Here is a 16,689-nt window from a genome sequence, read left to right on the forward strand (position 1 = left end):
ACTTGTACATGTTGATCATGATTTTCTTTATTTATTCCTATTTTTACACATTAGGTAGGAATACTTTATCAAATAAATAAAAATCAAATAAAAATTCCTTTTATTGAGTAAAATCGGAGAGGGGGTCATTATTTATTAATTTATAAAAATTTTTCAAATACTGTAAAGCCACTTATTTATTGTTCTTTCTAATGAATGGAATTTATCAGATGTTTTCAAGTGGACTTTTGTTTGAAACGAGACGCAAATTACAAAACAAAATTTGTTTTATTATAATTACACATTTATTATGTTGTATTTTCCTTTGAGGTCTTAATTGCCTCGTCGATTGTTGCCTTTATTCTTTGGCTTACCTTTTCCAAATATTTATTTATTGTTGATCCAACGATTAGTTCCAATGTCACCACGCATTCTATAGCGGCTGATCTTACTTCTGTTTTCGGGGATTCCAAACACGGGATCAAGAACTGCATCACCACTTGCAGACTTAACCCAGGCACATTCAAGTCGCCTTTTTTCAAAATGAACTTATGTAACATTTTTATTTGCGCTAAAGCGATTTTATATTGGTTTTGGTTCTTTATAGGGTTTACAATTATTGGAATTGCAATTTCATATTGCTCTTTATTTAAGAGCCACATGATGAACTTACACGCAAGTTTAGAGAGCGGCGCTTGCGAACATCCTATCTTCGGAATTAGTGACGGTATCATTTGATTAATGCATCGCGAAAGTTCACTGTTACTAATTTCAAGTGAATCGCCAACATCAATAATGCCTTCGATCGCAGCTTGGAAAACAGCTTTATGCGTTTCCTTCAGACGATGTTTCATGATAAAACAATAGCGAGAGTATGCGTTGATTTGTTGGTCTTTAAGACCTTTGATAAGTTTGGCTAATTCGCGGATTCCATCAACTCGAAGATTCCAATCATGGGAATAAAAACATGCAACAACACGCTTACCAAACAGATTGACTAAAAGTGAAGCTTCCTGTGCATTAGCTGGTGAAAGCTCGCCTGGATCTGTTGGAAGGACATCTTTATTGCCCTCAGATCGAGGAGGTGGAGCTTTTCCTCCTTTAGCAGGATGAATCGGTCGATTATCCTCATACTCTGGTTCAGTTCGGGAAGGATGAATTGGACGTTCGTCCTCATATGTATTATTTTGGGGTTCTGGGTCAATCCTAGATGGACGAATTGGACGCTCGTCTTCGCGTTTATTTGTTTGAGGTTCAGGTTCAACTCTTGCTGGACGTATTGGACGATTATCTTCATACTCAGTATATTGAGGTTCAGGTTCAACTCGAGGGTGAATCGGCTCTTCTAAGCCAACCCTATGACGTGGTGGCGGAATTTCATCTTCGCTAAATGTCGGTTGTGGCTTCTTCTTTCTCTTGGGCGCAGCGACCGTTTCGAACTCGGCGGTTGGCGGTTGTGACAGCTGCGGTTTCGGTTGTCGGGGTGGTGCATCTTTTGGTTGAGCGCCGCCGCCATTTAGCAGTGTATCAATTTCTGTTTTGATTCTTTGAGCTGTTGCATAATCTTCATGTGCAATTGCATCTGCTTTTTGTTGTTGAAGTTGCGAGATTTTATCATGTGCACGACGGACACGATCAATTTGACGCTTGAGTGTTTCCGCTGTTTTATAATCTTCATTAAGGACAGCTTCTTTCTTTTTCCTTTCAAGCTCATTTAGAAGATCATTTGAATCCGTCATTCCGGTGTTGGATTTTGCTTGGTTAGACTTTGTTTTAGGTACTCCACCTTTTCCAATAAAATTAACTGATACAATTCCGACTTGATTAGTGATGTTATTTGGATTAGGATGACAATCTGCAATTGATATTTTTACATATTGAGCTTCAATTCCATTTAACATGGCTGTCTTAAGCTCACGTGCAGTGTAATTTGTGTGTGAATTATCTGAAAAAGGAAAGGATCCAAGTGCATGAAAAACCTTATCAGAAGAAGCAACATATAAATCAATGCGTGATGGAATTTTATATTGGTGTGCTAAAAACTGAATCATTTGTAGTTCTGCTTTTTCATATAAATCAACTATGAATTCAACTGGATAATGTGGTGAAGGAGCAGATTGCCAGCCTGCTGAGCGTACAGAAGCTGACTGAATCAATGAAATTGGATGAGCTGATTCTTCTGAAGAGCAACTTATGATTTGATATGCTAAAGATGTTTCTTCACTCATTAAAAATACGTTATTTTAAAATTGATACATAGACGATCATATATGTCTCAAAAAGTTGCATGCCAAGATTTTTAATGTTGAAAAAAAATAGATATATGTATGTTTTTTATTTGTTTTCTTAGTTTTGGAATATTTTAATATAATATTTGGGATTAATTTCAAACACCACTTATCAATTTAGAAATAGTAAAGTTTTAATCCATATCCGGCAGAAAACCCCCTATTTCTTGGTAAAGTAAAACACAAAAAATCACCAAAATTGTTTGACTATTTGAGTTTATTTACATTGCGTTTTTTTGGACTATATGAGTAATCTGACAATCAATTTATCATTTCATAAATTTGTTAAAAGATCACTAACCTTAATCTCACTGTGAAGTAGTAGTATGCATGTGTTGTTATGAGCTTTTTCTGCTTCTTTTCCTTGCATCACGAGGTTTGGCATTTGGGAAGCATTTAACAACTTCAAATTATAAACGTATTGTTATCAATTTGGGAAAAATTTATCACAAATTTTGAGTGAAAAAATATGGATCGGGATATTCAAGAATTCTTCTAGAACATCAGGGAATTAACATTAATAATGAAAGCAAGAAACCATGATTCTATATGTAAATTTATTAATGACATTAAAGGACACCTTTCTTTTTATATAATTGTGATATTTTTGTTACCACAAGCTTTTGATATACCGTTCATTTTTACATGGGAATTCCTTTGGAAAATTGCATTGTTGACATTGGTCGGAAATATACCGAAAATAATTATTTTACATGAGATTTATTATAAATGTTGTAACCCAACACATGAAATTAGTTTAAAACCAAATAATTCGGATTTAGGAAGTTCTTCAATATTAATTATTTAGAAATATCATAGATGTTTAGAATAAAGGATTTAAAAGATTTTGTTTTTTCTTTTTTGACTAAAAGTAACAAGTATCCTGGCACCGGTGCCATTTTAACCCCATAAAAGATAGAATGTAAAGAATCAGAGGCAGGATTCAAATTGCCAAAAATCTTTTTTTGAATTTGAAGTATGTTTTGGTTAGTTAACTATTAGGCATGATACACTTGGCGAGGAATTCAGATTCTGAGATATCAAAATTATCGGTAGCTTGGATTTCTATTAAAGTACCATACCATTCATATTGAAGAAGGTTCTTGAATCTATTTTTACCCCCATAAATGAGCATCTTCTTTTTGATTGAAACACTGTCAGGTGACCAAACAATAAAAATTAATCTATTGTGTAAAATACCATCTTCACCCTTATATTCGAAATCATAAACAACATAGCGAACATCATCTGGTGGAAGATCGTCAAGGAGATCATCACAGACCTTACTTCTTTCACCTGTTTTTTCAACGAAGATACGCCACAGGTCGAATGCAAAAATAACATAGCGGTATTTTTCACCGTTCCTGATGTACCTTAAAGCTGTGTCGCATTCTTCGAGAATTACAATTCCAGAATCAGCCATGATTACACACTAGAACTTAAGCTTTTTGATCGTGAATTTCACTTTTTGTAAAAGGTCCTTCACGAAGGTGATGTCACTGCCTGTGAAAAAATTGAGAGCAATTAACTTAAAAGTGACGAATAACCGTCTATTTTTGTCGGTCTGACACTTCGAGCAAAACACTAAAATACGAAGTAAAGTATAGAAATCATACCGAAAAATTAAAAATTGATTTGAAACAGCTGTAATTATTGAAATAAAAATCTGATTAGTATATAATAACTATTATTAAATCTTCAGAAGACAGATTTTTTAAATTTTTTTTATATATAAATTAAAGTTAAATTTAGACGATTTTCAAAAAATTGTCTATTGAATTTTTTTTTAAAGGTACTTTGTTATTGTGGGTACGTTAAATGTTATCGTAATTGTTGTTTCTTGGTTTGAAATCGATTTTACCTTAAGAAAAAATTATTTGAACTTTTCACTTCATCTTTGGATACAAATGACATATTACTTTGAAGGGATCATTATTAACAGCAAGTATGTTTTTTAATGATTAGCAACTTTTGAATTTACGATTGCTTTGATATCCATTGAGAAAACTTTCATTTTATGATATTAACGCACAATTTTTGACCGTTTATTTATCCGAGCATGTCCTTTTTGAAAGCTGAGCATATAAAAATTTTCTTAACTTTACATCGCTCGGTGGTCGAGGTTTTTTTCGACCGCAGGTTAAAAATGCCACCCATCGAATAATGTCACCTCACTTTAATGATAACAATATTCGAGGACAATAAATTCGTTTCATTAGCAGAAAATTTTGATTATGTCACAGCAAAAGCGAATGGAAAACCAATGGTTTTTATTCCAATCTTTGGTCCGTATAATGTTGGAAAATCTTCAACGATAAAAAAAATTACATTAGACACTAACATTTTAGAAAGTGATGGATTTTTAGAAACTCGTAGTGGAACAAATATATATGGACCATATCCGTACAATGAAATTAGGAAAAGATTTGATATGGAAGATGTTGAAGATGGTGAAACGCAAGTTTTCTTTTTCGACACAAATCCAACAGGTCCATATGGTAAAACATCGATTTTCGAAGAAAAATCCTATATTGATCAACTTGTCGCACCATGTATAGCTCTTTCTTCTGTTATCATCTTTATGATAAGACCAAATAATAGTGTACATGAAATTGAAGTAATACGAAGAATATTTCAAGCTATTAAATCTATCCGTCAAGATATGCGAATAATAATACTTGTTACAAATATTCCAAAATATCGTCCAAAACAAGGCAAATTCGAAAAATATCAAAAGAAGTTAATGAAAGTATTTGTTCCAAGATTTGGTGAAGATTTTAAAACTGCAGATTTTATTCCACTTCCTTACGAATTCAATCAGTCCGAATATGATGAAGGCTTTAAAATCTTTGTACAACATCTTATGAATCATATTGAAGAAACAAGACGTGATTTTGTTCTTGATCAACAAAGTGCAAGTGATATCTTTAAATCAATAACTTCAAAGGCTGATGATCAATTGCTTACTGAGCTTGCGCAGCATGTTATAGCTGAAGCAAAAAGAGCGGCTGAAGAAAGATTAAAACTAAGAAAGAATAAACATTTATATGTTTCAATTTACTTAATACTTTGTGGCTTAAGAAGATGTTTGTATTAAAAAGAAAGAGAAAAATCCATTCGTGAAACTATTTAATAGGTTTCAAATGTATATTATTTTCAGTAATCATGCTCAAAATCAAAGAAGTTAAATAAAAAGTCATTTTGTTTTTTGTATTAAAGGGTTTCTTGAATTGGATACCAATATCTTTTCGGAAAAAAAAATTAATTTCCTTATATCTTATAGCTTTTTCTAAAAGATTATAGCAATCTGGAATTGACTATCAATTAACAAAAACCCCTTATACAGAGGGGCGAAAAAGTACCCAAATCACCCCCTAAAAATGTTTAAAACCATAAATTATAAACTTGATTTAAAATGTATATAACTTTTTATTGAATATATATTTTTTTATAAAATTTTCATATGCTCATATTCATTAAAGGTTATATTAATGTATAAGTATCATTTTATGTCTCACTGTATTCATTATAAAGAATTAGTGAGTGTGTACTTTTACACCCCTTTTATATTTGTAACATAGTAACTATATTTATGACAATTTGCATCCTAAAATAAACTATAAAATCACTATAAGTAGAAAATTTAATGCAATGAACCAAAAGTGTTTACAAGGATTTTTATTATTTTTCGGTTTTTCATCACTGTAATATTATTTTTGTATATTATTACAGAAAGGGCATCCGTTTTGCTTAATGAACACCATGCACTCGTTACACACAGGCGATCTGCATTGTTTACATCTCATCACCGCCTTATTCTTACCGCACCACTTACACATCAATTGGTTACCTGAGCTGCTCTGTTGTTTCTGTTGTGTCTGTTGCGGCGGCGATGCCATATCTATAGCGTACATTACTCCTTTCAGTATAGTGCCTAAAGCGTTCAGTTGATTCATAATTTCGTTCTGATGCGATTGCAACAAGTTTAAAGCCGAATGATGTTTCTCATATTTTTCCTTCAGCAAGTTAAATTGTTGCGCTTGATAATCCTCTTTCTTTTGTAGCCTTAAAATCGTCTCTTTTAATCGATTATGTTCTTCAATGAAGTCTTTCTCGAGTAATGATTCATCATCAAGTGTTTGCTCCTTTAATTTCTCGTCCTGTTTCTTCTCGATCTTTTGAAACATTTGGATAAGTTCAGTGTATTCTTCTGATTGCGCATAACTCTTCGGAGTGACGCCATTTATGTCCTTAAGTTCAATGTTCGCATTAAACTTAACTAACAATGTGGCAACATCAAGTTTCTTATGCTTAACTGCATAATGAAGTGCTGTAAATCCAAATTTGTCTTGCAAATTAACATTCGCATTAGACTCTAATAACAATGAGCAGATTTGAATGTAACCAAACCATGAGGAAATGTGTAACGCTGTGCGGCCTAAAAAGTCTTGGGAATCAATGTTGGCATGAAACTGAAAGAGAATCGGTATGCATTGGATTTGATTAAACCAACATGATAAATGTAATGATGTACGTCCTGCTCCATCATGTTGATTAACATTTTCACCAACTTCAAGTAGCTTCTTAAGGCATTCAATGGACCCGCTTTTGGAGGCTATAATGAGTGGTGAATCAACTGAATTATTGGTTTGATTGGTTTTGGCACCATGCTCAATTAGAAAGGTTAACACTTTCGGTTGATCTAGCTTGCATGCCCAATGTATGATTTTCCAAAATAAATTAAATAAATTCCAAATATAAAAATGAAATATTAAACAAAAAAATTAAACACCAAATAATGTAAAAAAATATCTTCGCTTTCAATACTATGTCCGGATTTTATAAGTAAATTGGCAATTTCAAAGGTTTCATTAAGAACAGCAATAAATAAAACTGGAACTTGTTTACGATATATCCCCCTAAAATGATAACGTGGTACACATTCATTAGGAGTGAGAGTTTGGATCATGGATGCAAGCAAATTGTTTTTATGTTCTTGGCAATACTGAATGTAAAGGTCTATGTCTTTTTGCATTTCGATTGTGTCACTTTTATGTAAATGGGGTGCCTCATTCTTCAAATAACACGTGTTATTGCCTATTTAATAAATTTGTATCTAAAAGAAAAAAATTAACATCAATTTGAATAAATACTTAATTTTTTGATGTTATTGTTAATATTGTTTACTTACATAACTGGAAATATTTTGCCAATTGTTCACAAAGTTGTGTTTTATCATTAACACATTTTCAAAGTTTTTTAAGAATCATTAAAAACGGAAAACCATTTTATATATAAAATCAAACAAAATTCATATTTCCTAAGATCTAGTTTTTTATTACAAACATTTAAATTTCTATTAAATATGAATTTAACCCAAAGTTGAAATATCAAATAATGAAACAACTTTATCAGAAAAAACACAAACAGCCTCTACGTCGCTATTTCCCATTTCTACAAACGAGCTAATAACTCCATTGTTTATATAAAATTGTATTAAAGGTTTAACATCAGTTAAACTTTTTACTTTATTCAAAGCGTCATATATTGCTTCCAACACCGTCAAAATTGCTTCAGTTTTATCATTTTCCATAAAAGAACAAAGTTGAATAAACACATTATTTGAAAGTGCTAAACAACGTTGTTCCAATGAACCTTGATTTAATATATTTTGAAATATTATCGAAGTATATAATTGTGATTTATAACAACCAATTCGAAAAACTTTATCTGCTAAAAGCAAAAAATTGTTATCAAACAACGATTGAACATATTTTTCGCCGCCATTCATTAATAACATTATAATTTTAAGTGAGATTGCTTCGAGTTCTTTATTTTCTGATGCAACAAACATGTAAAGCATTTGCCAATCAATTATATCAAAAAGTTCATTTGGAAAATCGTTTAACTTTTGTAATGCTGTTGAGAAAACTCTTAACAATGGAATCGTTGCATTTGTATTTATTGCGCCCCAAATTAACTTGTATAATTCAATAACATTAAACTCAAAGTCATAAAACTTAATGACATACATAAGACACCAACAAACATTAGTTAAAAGTGGTTCATTCAATGGCTGTAACATCCATATAAAAAAATGAACCAATTCATGAATCTCTGATAGAGTTAAGGTGGTAGAGCTGATGATAATATTATAAAGAAATTTGAGACATTTCTTTTTAAGTGAAATATTGGAAGATGATGAAGCCCAAATTATTGATTGTTGGTAAAATGATGATTTTGCACAATTAATAATTTGAAGCGTCGAATTGTCTGGATCTGCTAAATTTGTATATATTATTGCAATTTGGATTTGCGTAATTATCGAAGGATATGTGAAAATAAGTTGAAGACCCTCAAAAATATTTTTATCAACAAGAAACGGGATTAAATCAGGGGTGTAAAAAGAAAATTCTGAAATAATATTTAATGCAGCAATAAGAATATTTTCTGGCATATTTATGTTGATAAATTGAAAAATAAAATCAATGATATTGCATTCTAATACTATTTTGGGTTCAATTTTTTTGTTCCAAGATTGAATTATTTGGTAAAACTTGTGAATTTCGATTGGAATTTCTGCAAAGTTTAAAGAAAATTGATAAAGTGTATAAAAAAACTCTGTAAATTTACTTCCTATCTCTCTTTGAGTAGTCTTAAGTTTATTTTTAGCCAAATGAAAAGGCTTTTTTTCTTTTGTAATCATTAGTAAACGTACATTTGTCACCTTTTTGATAAACTTATTGTCAAATTTTACAAAAGCATTTTTTAAAAAATATTTTTTAAGAATTAATTTGATATAAAAGCTTTTAAATTTTCTCCATAATGATAAATATTTTATGATTTAGATATTATTTGTAAACAGCACTTATGATAGCATGTTCTCTGAGAACAATTCTTATATTGTAGAATATCTACTTAAGTATTTAAATATTGATGGAGATCAGAATAATTTTTCATTATATAATTTGGAATTTGTTCAATTTTTTTCAACTTTCAAAATAATATTTGATATTAAAATATCATTATTAAAACTCCTTTAATTATTTTTTTTCATAAGCGTTTCATTGAAAAAGTTAAATATCTTATAAAACACAAAGAAAATTAATGTAAATTGTCAAAATGTTTATATGATAACAATAGATACTTTCAAATTTTTTTATGTTTAATTCAAATATTTGGAAAGAATTTACAATATTTTGGACAGCTTTAATGTTTGCTTCTCATAATAATCGCATAAATGTTGTTAAATTGTAGTTTGAAAGGAATTCATATAAATATAAAAAATATTTTTTTTCTTTATTTAAATGCTATAAAAAATGTACATTTTTATCTATATCTCATTAATCTGGATCTTTTTTTTACTAACATTTAACACAGCGCTTATGCTTGCTTTTCCAAAGGGAAAAATGATATTTACGAATTATTCCAAGAATATAAAAATAAAGAATTATCATTGACTTAAATAATCAGCGCACTGGTTAAATTAAATGCTAAATTAATGTTCTATAAATTTAAATTGTGAAGCCAACATGTTTTTGGTGGTATTTAAAATCGAAATTGTTAACTAAGCATAACATTATACAAAGGATATGGAAAAATATCTTTGCTGAATAGGAAAAGTTTTTATTTATTAAACATAATGCTACGTGAAAAATTATTTCCTTAACGTAGCAATCATTGTTGATGTATATGGTTTTTGGATACGTTACTTTTAATTGAAATTTGGGTTGCAAGACCTCATAGAAAATATTGAATGTGATCGGGGGCACCCCACATCAAGCTTTCGCTTTTGTATGGAATTGAATGCGTTCAATATTTTCTATTGTCACTTTTTCATTTGATTGCAAAAGACATTTTTCAATTTGTTACACTCTTCAACGTTATTTTTTAAAACACACTTGTGTCAACATTTCTTTTTCTTCTAAATAACATATTACAATAAGGACATGTTCTTCTGTTGTTACTTAGCCATCTTTCCAAGCATTTCTTATGGAATGCCATTCCACACGTTTCACATTCTATGTTTGGCACCATTTTATTGGAATTAAAATAGCTTAAACATATTGGACAAGGATTACCTTCTTCATTTTCGATGAAATTTTTCCATGCAATAAAAGCGGATTCTATCGATTGCGTAATTTTAAAAGTATCTTTAATTATCTTTAGACAAGATTCAGTCATAAAATTATCTCCGACTTTACAAATGAAATTGATTTCCTCAAAAGGATAAACATTTGGAAACTTTAAAACTAAGTTTAAATGTGTTGAAAATTCATCTTCTCCATATACAGCTAATATGTTTAAAGTTTGTATATGATATTTGATACTAATAAAATTATTATTTAATTTCATAACATTTTTTATTATATTATTAAATATTTTATTTGTTATATTATTATTTTTCATATCATTTAATATTGTTATAATATTATTATTATTATCATCTAATGAATTATACCAATTAAAAGATGTTATTGGGAAAACAGTTAATATTAATTCGAATTCTGTCGATGTATGACTTATGTTATTTAATATGTTTGGTACATAAGATTTAAACTTTTGTATATATTCAATTCGTTTTTGATATGGCATCTTAATTAAACAATTTAATATGAAATTCCATTTTGAAATATCATTTAAATCATTTTCTTCATTCAGTATATTCCATAAATTAAAATGTTTTATTAATGATATTATAAGATGTGTTAAAAATGAAGAATTCGAATTATTTAATAAATTTTTACAATTTTTAATATAATTCGAAATTTCATTCGAGTTCATTTTCTTTCCGATTTTAATTAATGATTTAAGTTCGTTTTCTATTATTAAAGGAAATGGCGAAAATTTTATTAAATATTTTGTTAATAAAGAAAGAATTTCATACGAAGGAAAATCAATTGCAGAATCAGAAATTATCGAAATGATTCGAATGCAATAAAAGAATATAATTCGATCAGCTTTTTCAAGTGATTTTTTAAGTGATGGATAAATAGGTTTAAATATATGTAATGTTGGTAAATAAAATTTTAGATAAGAAATTGTTTGTCTTAATATTAAATCGATATTATTGTTATCATTAAAGTTTGGAGCTTTTGGTTTTATTTGATTCCAATCCATTTGTATTATACTTATTAATGTTTTATTTTCATCATTAATATCTAATGGAGGTTTAATATATGAAAGAGATTCAACTAAAATTGTGTCAATTATATCAAAATCATTAAATTGTAAATGATTAAAATAACATATACAAGAAAGTGCATATTTAAGTTTTAAAGAATGCGCAATTTTTGCTAAATCTGAAGCTCCCGATAAAAAGTTTGTGAGTTTTTTCGGTAAGAAATTATAACTTATTTTATGTATGTATAAAAAGACTGGTAACCATTGATTTTTATTTATTAAATATGAATCAAGAAATCGACAAAATGTTTCTTCATTTATATTATTAAAACCAAAATAACTCCAATATTCACAATAAAATTTTACATTATCTTCAAAATTAATATTTATTAAACTCGGATCAATGTTATTATTATTAATAAATGATATAACATTTCGAGAGAATATTTTCGGATCTTTTTCTTTAGATAATTTTGGAATTAATTTAATTATTTCAGGAATTAATTTGGAATTAACAATTTGTGACTTCGATGTTTGTGAACATAATAAATCAATTAGAAATTCTTCATCTGGTTGAAAGTAATCAAAAATATTATTATTAATATCATCTTGATTAGCAATAACGGCATTTATCATATCTTTAATTTGTTCATCATTTGGAAATATTTTAATTATATATTTAACATTATTCGGATTCTCTTCTAATAATGGTAAACAACATTCATAAACTTCTTTACATTTAAGTATCGAAAAATCGCGATCAAATTGATTTAATATCATTTGAAGTTTATCTTTATTATCATTTTTTAGATAATTCGATATTTCATTAGTATTTGCAAACATTGATACAAATGTTATATATTCATTAGAATTAATATCATTAATTGGAATATTTTCAAGTGTATTCCATATTTCTTTAATTAGAGAACTATCAAATTTTTTAATAATATTTATAAGTAAATTTGATGAAACACTTTTACGCGTTTCGAGCCATTTCTTTAGTTTCTCTTGCGTCGAATTAGAAAGAAATTCAAAACATCGACTTTCATCTTTATCTATAAGTAAATCATCAATGTTATCATATTTTAAAAATATGTTGAGTGGATATTTATGTAAAAATTCCGATTTAGGATTTGTGGAAATCATTTCTTCAAATAAATGAAGATTAAATTCATCTGTTAATTCCATTCCATTTTCCCATTTTTGTAAGTACATCGTATTAAATAATGTTTCTGCGACTTTATAATCATTTATTAATATAATTTTATTAATACATTGCTTAAGAAATTCGGAATTTCCAATTTTATTTATAAATTCATGGAAATTTGAAATCGTTGGATTTGTATATAACGAAATTGAATTAATAAATATTGGAATTATTTGTTCTGTTGTTATAATTCCATCATTAAGTAAAATTAATATAAGTTTTAATAAAATGTTTTGAGCTTCGGAATGATCTTCGTATTGAATCAATTGAATAACTTTGTTCGTATCATCAATGATTGAGTGGCCGACTTTATACAAAATAATAAGATATGAATATGATGAAATGCGCATGTTTGGAGTTTGGACAGAATAAAAAATGTTGTCTTCAGTAGGCTTAAGAAATTCAAATATTGGAAAATTATCTATTACATTACTAAGTGATTTAGTAATTTTAATTGTTAAAAGAAGTTGGGAAATAAGTTTGATACATGAAGATGCAACCCTTCCCCATATTGGTGAAATCTCTGGATGAAATGTCGCTTTGTCTGGTGTTGGTAAATTGGGTAAAATTGTCTGTAACTTATCGCACATATCACTCTGAAGTCGTGCTAAAAAAGATTTTTTCTTTTCTGGCGTTTGAAATAAGGAATCTAAAATTGATTGTGCTTTATTTGAAACATTTGGTTCGTCATCATTAAGATAAAGATACAATGAAGGGAATATTAAAGTTATGTAATCAGTTATTGACTTATTTAATCTTTTGATTATGAGATCAATCATTTCAAGTGATAAATAACGGATTTGTTCGGATTTATCAAAAAATAAGTAACTAAATAATTCGCAACAGTGGCCAACTATTTCAATAAATGTTGTATTATAATCAAGCTTTGGAATAATCGATATTAATTCTTGAATTGCAGATTCAACAACAGCATCATTCTTTTTTGCAATTTTTCTAAAAATGAATTTAACATCACTATCCAGGATTGTATTGGCTAATGAGGCAATATTAGCTGATTGTATCATCTTCCAATATTATGTCAAATTAAAAATTCAGAAAAATGATGACATTTTTAATTTCTTAGAAAAAAACTGCATTCAAATCCAATTGGATCAGTTAATTGAAACTAACGGTTTACATTAGCATGAATATTTTCTATGAGATTTATCAAAATATTCAAAAAGTTCGGAAATTTCATGCTGCAGTATGTTTTATTGTAAATAAAAAGTGCCATATATTTTGTCCACTTTTTGATAACTGTTATCTTGTCATAAAGTTGAGTTCACAATTTTTTCGTACTATTGGCATTTTTTGATGAATCATTTTTTAATGTCATCAAGTTGTGAGGAAAATAATCTAATAGTTGTTAATGCAGAAATTGGTCAAATTAAAAGAGAAATGAGTACAACAGTTTATACAGAAATTAGTAAAATGAAAGATGAAATTAATAAAATTTAAGACGAAAATGGTAAAATTAAATGGAAATGAGTACAACATTTATTAAAGAATTTAACCAACAATTAGAATTTTATTAAATTGAAAGGCAAAATATCACAAACAAACAACTAATATCATTGAGAACTGAATTACATGTAGAAATAATTCAAGAAAACGAAAAAACACGGAAAGAAATAGAAAAAATATGAAATTATTTTAAAAATGCTCTTAATAATACAAAGTTCGTAAGTATTTAAGTGATCTTAGCAACCAAAGTTAAAAACAAAATTAACCAATCAATGTTACATGGAAATGCATTTCTTTTATTGGCCCAGATTTCAAGGTGAAAATGAATTAGGTACACTTGATACTATGACGTAATATAACATCCTTTCATAATGAAAAATATTTTTTAAATCTGGAAGAGATTTAATTGAAATGAATTAAAACGTTTTTTTTAATTTTTTTAGGCAAACAGATTTTTTTCCCATATACAGAGTATCGGCACAGATAAAACAGAGATTCTCAAGGTAAACATATTGAGTTTATTTAAAAGATGAAATATTACAATAAAGTTAAAGCTTCACTCAAATATGATTACGTTATAACATATATAGGAAAAACATTTCTGAATATATCTATTCCGAGTGTTGGTTCGTGATTACCATAAAATTGAATATATTTTGAATTTGAGAAATAATAAAATTCATAATTTCCTATACATTTAACTAAACATGAAGGTACAAAATTCATTTCTACATTGTGATTACGCCTTGCATCACACTAATTTCTATAACATACACCTTATCATTATTGATTCTAAATTATGACATTTATAAAATATAGTATTGATGTTTAATAATTAAAGTTAGAACTGATTCAAATTAATAATAATTTCTTATGACTCCTAAAAAAAATGAAATAAAGTATATCATAAACAATGTGTTAAAAATGTGTTTGGTATATCATGAATATATTGCATTATCAATTTAGCAGTGAGCTTTATGTTGAAATAATGATTTTACAACGACGGTTCGCACCTTTCAAAATCCTGTTTTACAGCCATACAAACCGTTGTTCACATAAAACAATGAAATATATTCAATACCCGTAAACTCTTTTTGACAGAAAAAACTATCGTTATTTTGACATTAACGACTTTTGGGAATTCGGGGTGCCCGTAATAACTGCGTGTAGTTTTTACTCAATTTCCAAACACACCCTGTGAAGCAATTTTGGGTTGTCAAATCAGAACAAAACGAAAAGAAAAACTTTGTTTTTAATCAACAGTTCTCATCTTTAGGAATAAAAGTGTACGAGAACTCCTGATTACAGCAAAAGTTCATATTTTGTAAGAATTATGAACATGACATTTTAATGGAAAAATTGAGTTAAAAAGAGAAAATATCCTCAGCAAAGCTTGGTTCAAAGCTATTTGTGGAATCAAGAAACGCATTGTTATCATCGTCAATCGAGAAAAATGGAGATTCATCAACGCATTGCGTGTTTTCAAAACTCGCAACAAACCTAAAGGAGCCTTTATCATCTTTCTCATTATCCTGTGTCTGGAATAACGAATCCATTGAATGAACTACAGGAGCTGATTGAGGAACGATAATTGGAACGGGGAGAGATGGTTGAGGTGTCTGAGACCTCTCAGGGACGAGGGGAACTATTTTTTGGAGCTGGGTAAAGTCGACAGGGAGTGATTTTTTGATTATTGTTCTACATAATTCGTTGGTTTTAGCATTCATTAGCCTTTGGTAGCAATCTGAAGAAAGGCGAGAATGAGGCGACCAACATACAGCTTCAATTGCTTGAGCATGGGCCAAAGCAAGTCTCTGATTTTCAGCAACGTTAACTTTTTCACCACGTGCTATATCTACAAATTCCAGCGTTGCCTTTACTTGGTTGATACAGTCATTTAAATATTTCTTCCTTCTGATATAGTTCCTTTTGTTGTTTTTTGTCCCGTCCATTTTGGATTTTGAAAAAGTGGCTTGTCAGATGAGTCAAAACCGCAGCAATTTGATCGCTGTAAATTCAATATATTCGGTTCAAACCATTTTACCTCCAGAAAATGATTTTTTCTGTGTATTACTGGCTGAATAACCGTTTCGTGAAAATGTATATATCTTAATATATATATGATATTCTTATCAGATGCTCATAAAATATTGAATAACTGATTATTTACCCGAGATTATTCATCTAATTTATGAATTAATGATGATTCACAGGAAATATTTATATTTCTTGTTTGAATAGTAAAGTGGCCTTATTGAATTACAAAGTTATAAAATTTCCTCTCAAAATCATTTACTTTTTGAATTCGCAAATCAAAAACGTTCTGATGTCAAAGTCGGTTTGTCAGATAAACCGTCTGAATTGAATGCGGAATCGACTCAAACAAGATTTAAAATGAGATAGAGGAGATTAAACTCAATAGAAAATTTTCTGTTTTTTGTTAGTGATTTAAACGTCATAAACTAAAAGTGGCAAAACAGGAAATGCCAACTGATTTGAATACTTTATAATCCACACAACATTTTCTATGAGGTCTCTCATTAAAAAATTTCAATCCTTTCAGTGCAAAGCATAGAAAAACCAGACAAGACAAATGCAAATGTCAATAAAAACAAGAACTCTCCCTTG

At 28.8% G+C, this 16,689-nt stretch overlaps 5 protein-coding genes across 5 annotated transcripts; 1 reads left to right on the forward strand and 4 right to left on the reverse strand.

Annotated features, from left to right (window-relative positions):
* Positions 1 to 287: 287 nt before the first annotated feature.
* Positions 288 to 2,207, reverse strand: GO595_000201 (centrosomal protein; the record flags this gene model as incomplete). The annotated part of the gene is made up of 1 exon (XM_067914869.1): positions 288 to 2,207. The coding sequence occupies one exon, from the start codon at positions 2,205 to 2,207 to the stop codon at positions 288 to 290; it is 1,920 nt and encodes a 639-aa protein (XP_067779656.1).
* A 1,051-nt stretch (positions 2,208 to 3,258) lies between these two features.
* On the reverse strand, positions 3,259 to 3,690 carry GO595_000202 (putative actin depolymerizing factor; the record flags this gene model as incomplete). Its single annotated transcript, XM_067914880.1, has 1 exon — positions 3,259 to 3,690. The coding sequence occupies one exon, from the start codon at positions 3,688 to 3,690 to the stop codon at positions 3,259 to 3,261; it is 432 nt and encodes a 143-aa protein (XP_067779657.1).
* Positions 3,691 to 4,446: 756 nt separating this feature from the next.
* Positions 4,447 to 5,364, forward strand: GO595_000203 (uncharacterized protein; the record flags this gene model as incomplete). The annotated part of the gene is made up of 1 exon (XM_067914891.1): positions 4,447 to 5,364. The coding sequence occupies one exon, from the start codon at positions 4,447 to 4,449 to the stop codon at positions 5,362 to 5,364; it is 918 nt and encodes a 305-aa protein (XP_067779658.1).
* A 613-nt stretch (positions 5,365 to 5,977) lies between these two features.
* Positions 5,978 to 7,302, reverse strand: GO595_000204 (ankyrin repeat protein; the record flags this gene model as incomplete). The annotated part of the gene is made up of 2 exons (XM_067914902.1): positions 5,978 to 6,969; positions 7,095 to 7,302. The coding sequence occupies 2 exons, from the start codon at positions 7,300 to 7,302 to the stop codon at positions 5,978 to 5,980; spliced, it is 1,200 nt and encodes a 399-aa protein (XP_067779659.1).
* Positions 7,303 to 15,425: 8,123 nt separating this feature from the next.
* On the reverse strand, positions 15,426 to 16,013 carry GO595_000205 (uncharacterized protein; the record flags this gene model as incomplete). The annotated part of the gene is made up of 1 exon (XM_067914913.1): positions 15,426 to 16,013. The coding sequence occupies one exon, from the start codon at positions 16,011 to 16,013 to the stop codon at positions 15,426 to 15,428; it is 588 nt and encodes a 195-aa protein (XP_067779660.1).
* Between the last annotated feature and the right edge of the window lie 676 nt (positions 16,014 to 16,689).

Source organism: Histomonas meleagridis, assembly GCF_020186115.1.
Source record: "Histomonas meleagridis strain 2922-C6/04-10x chromosome Unknown contig_1, whole genome shotgun sequence".
In the NCBI taxonomy this organism is placed as follows: Eukaryota; Parabasalia; order Tritrichomonadida; family Dientamoebidae; genus Histomonas; species Histomonas meleagridis.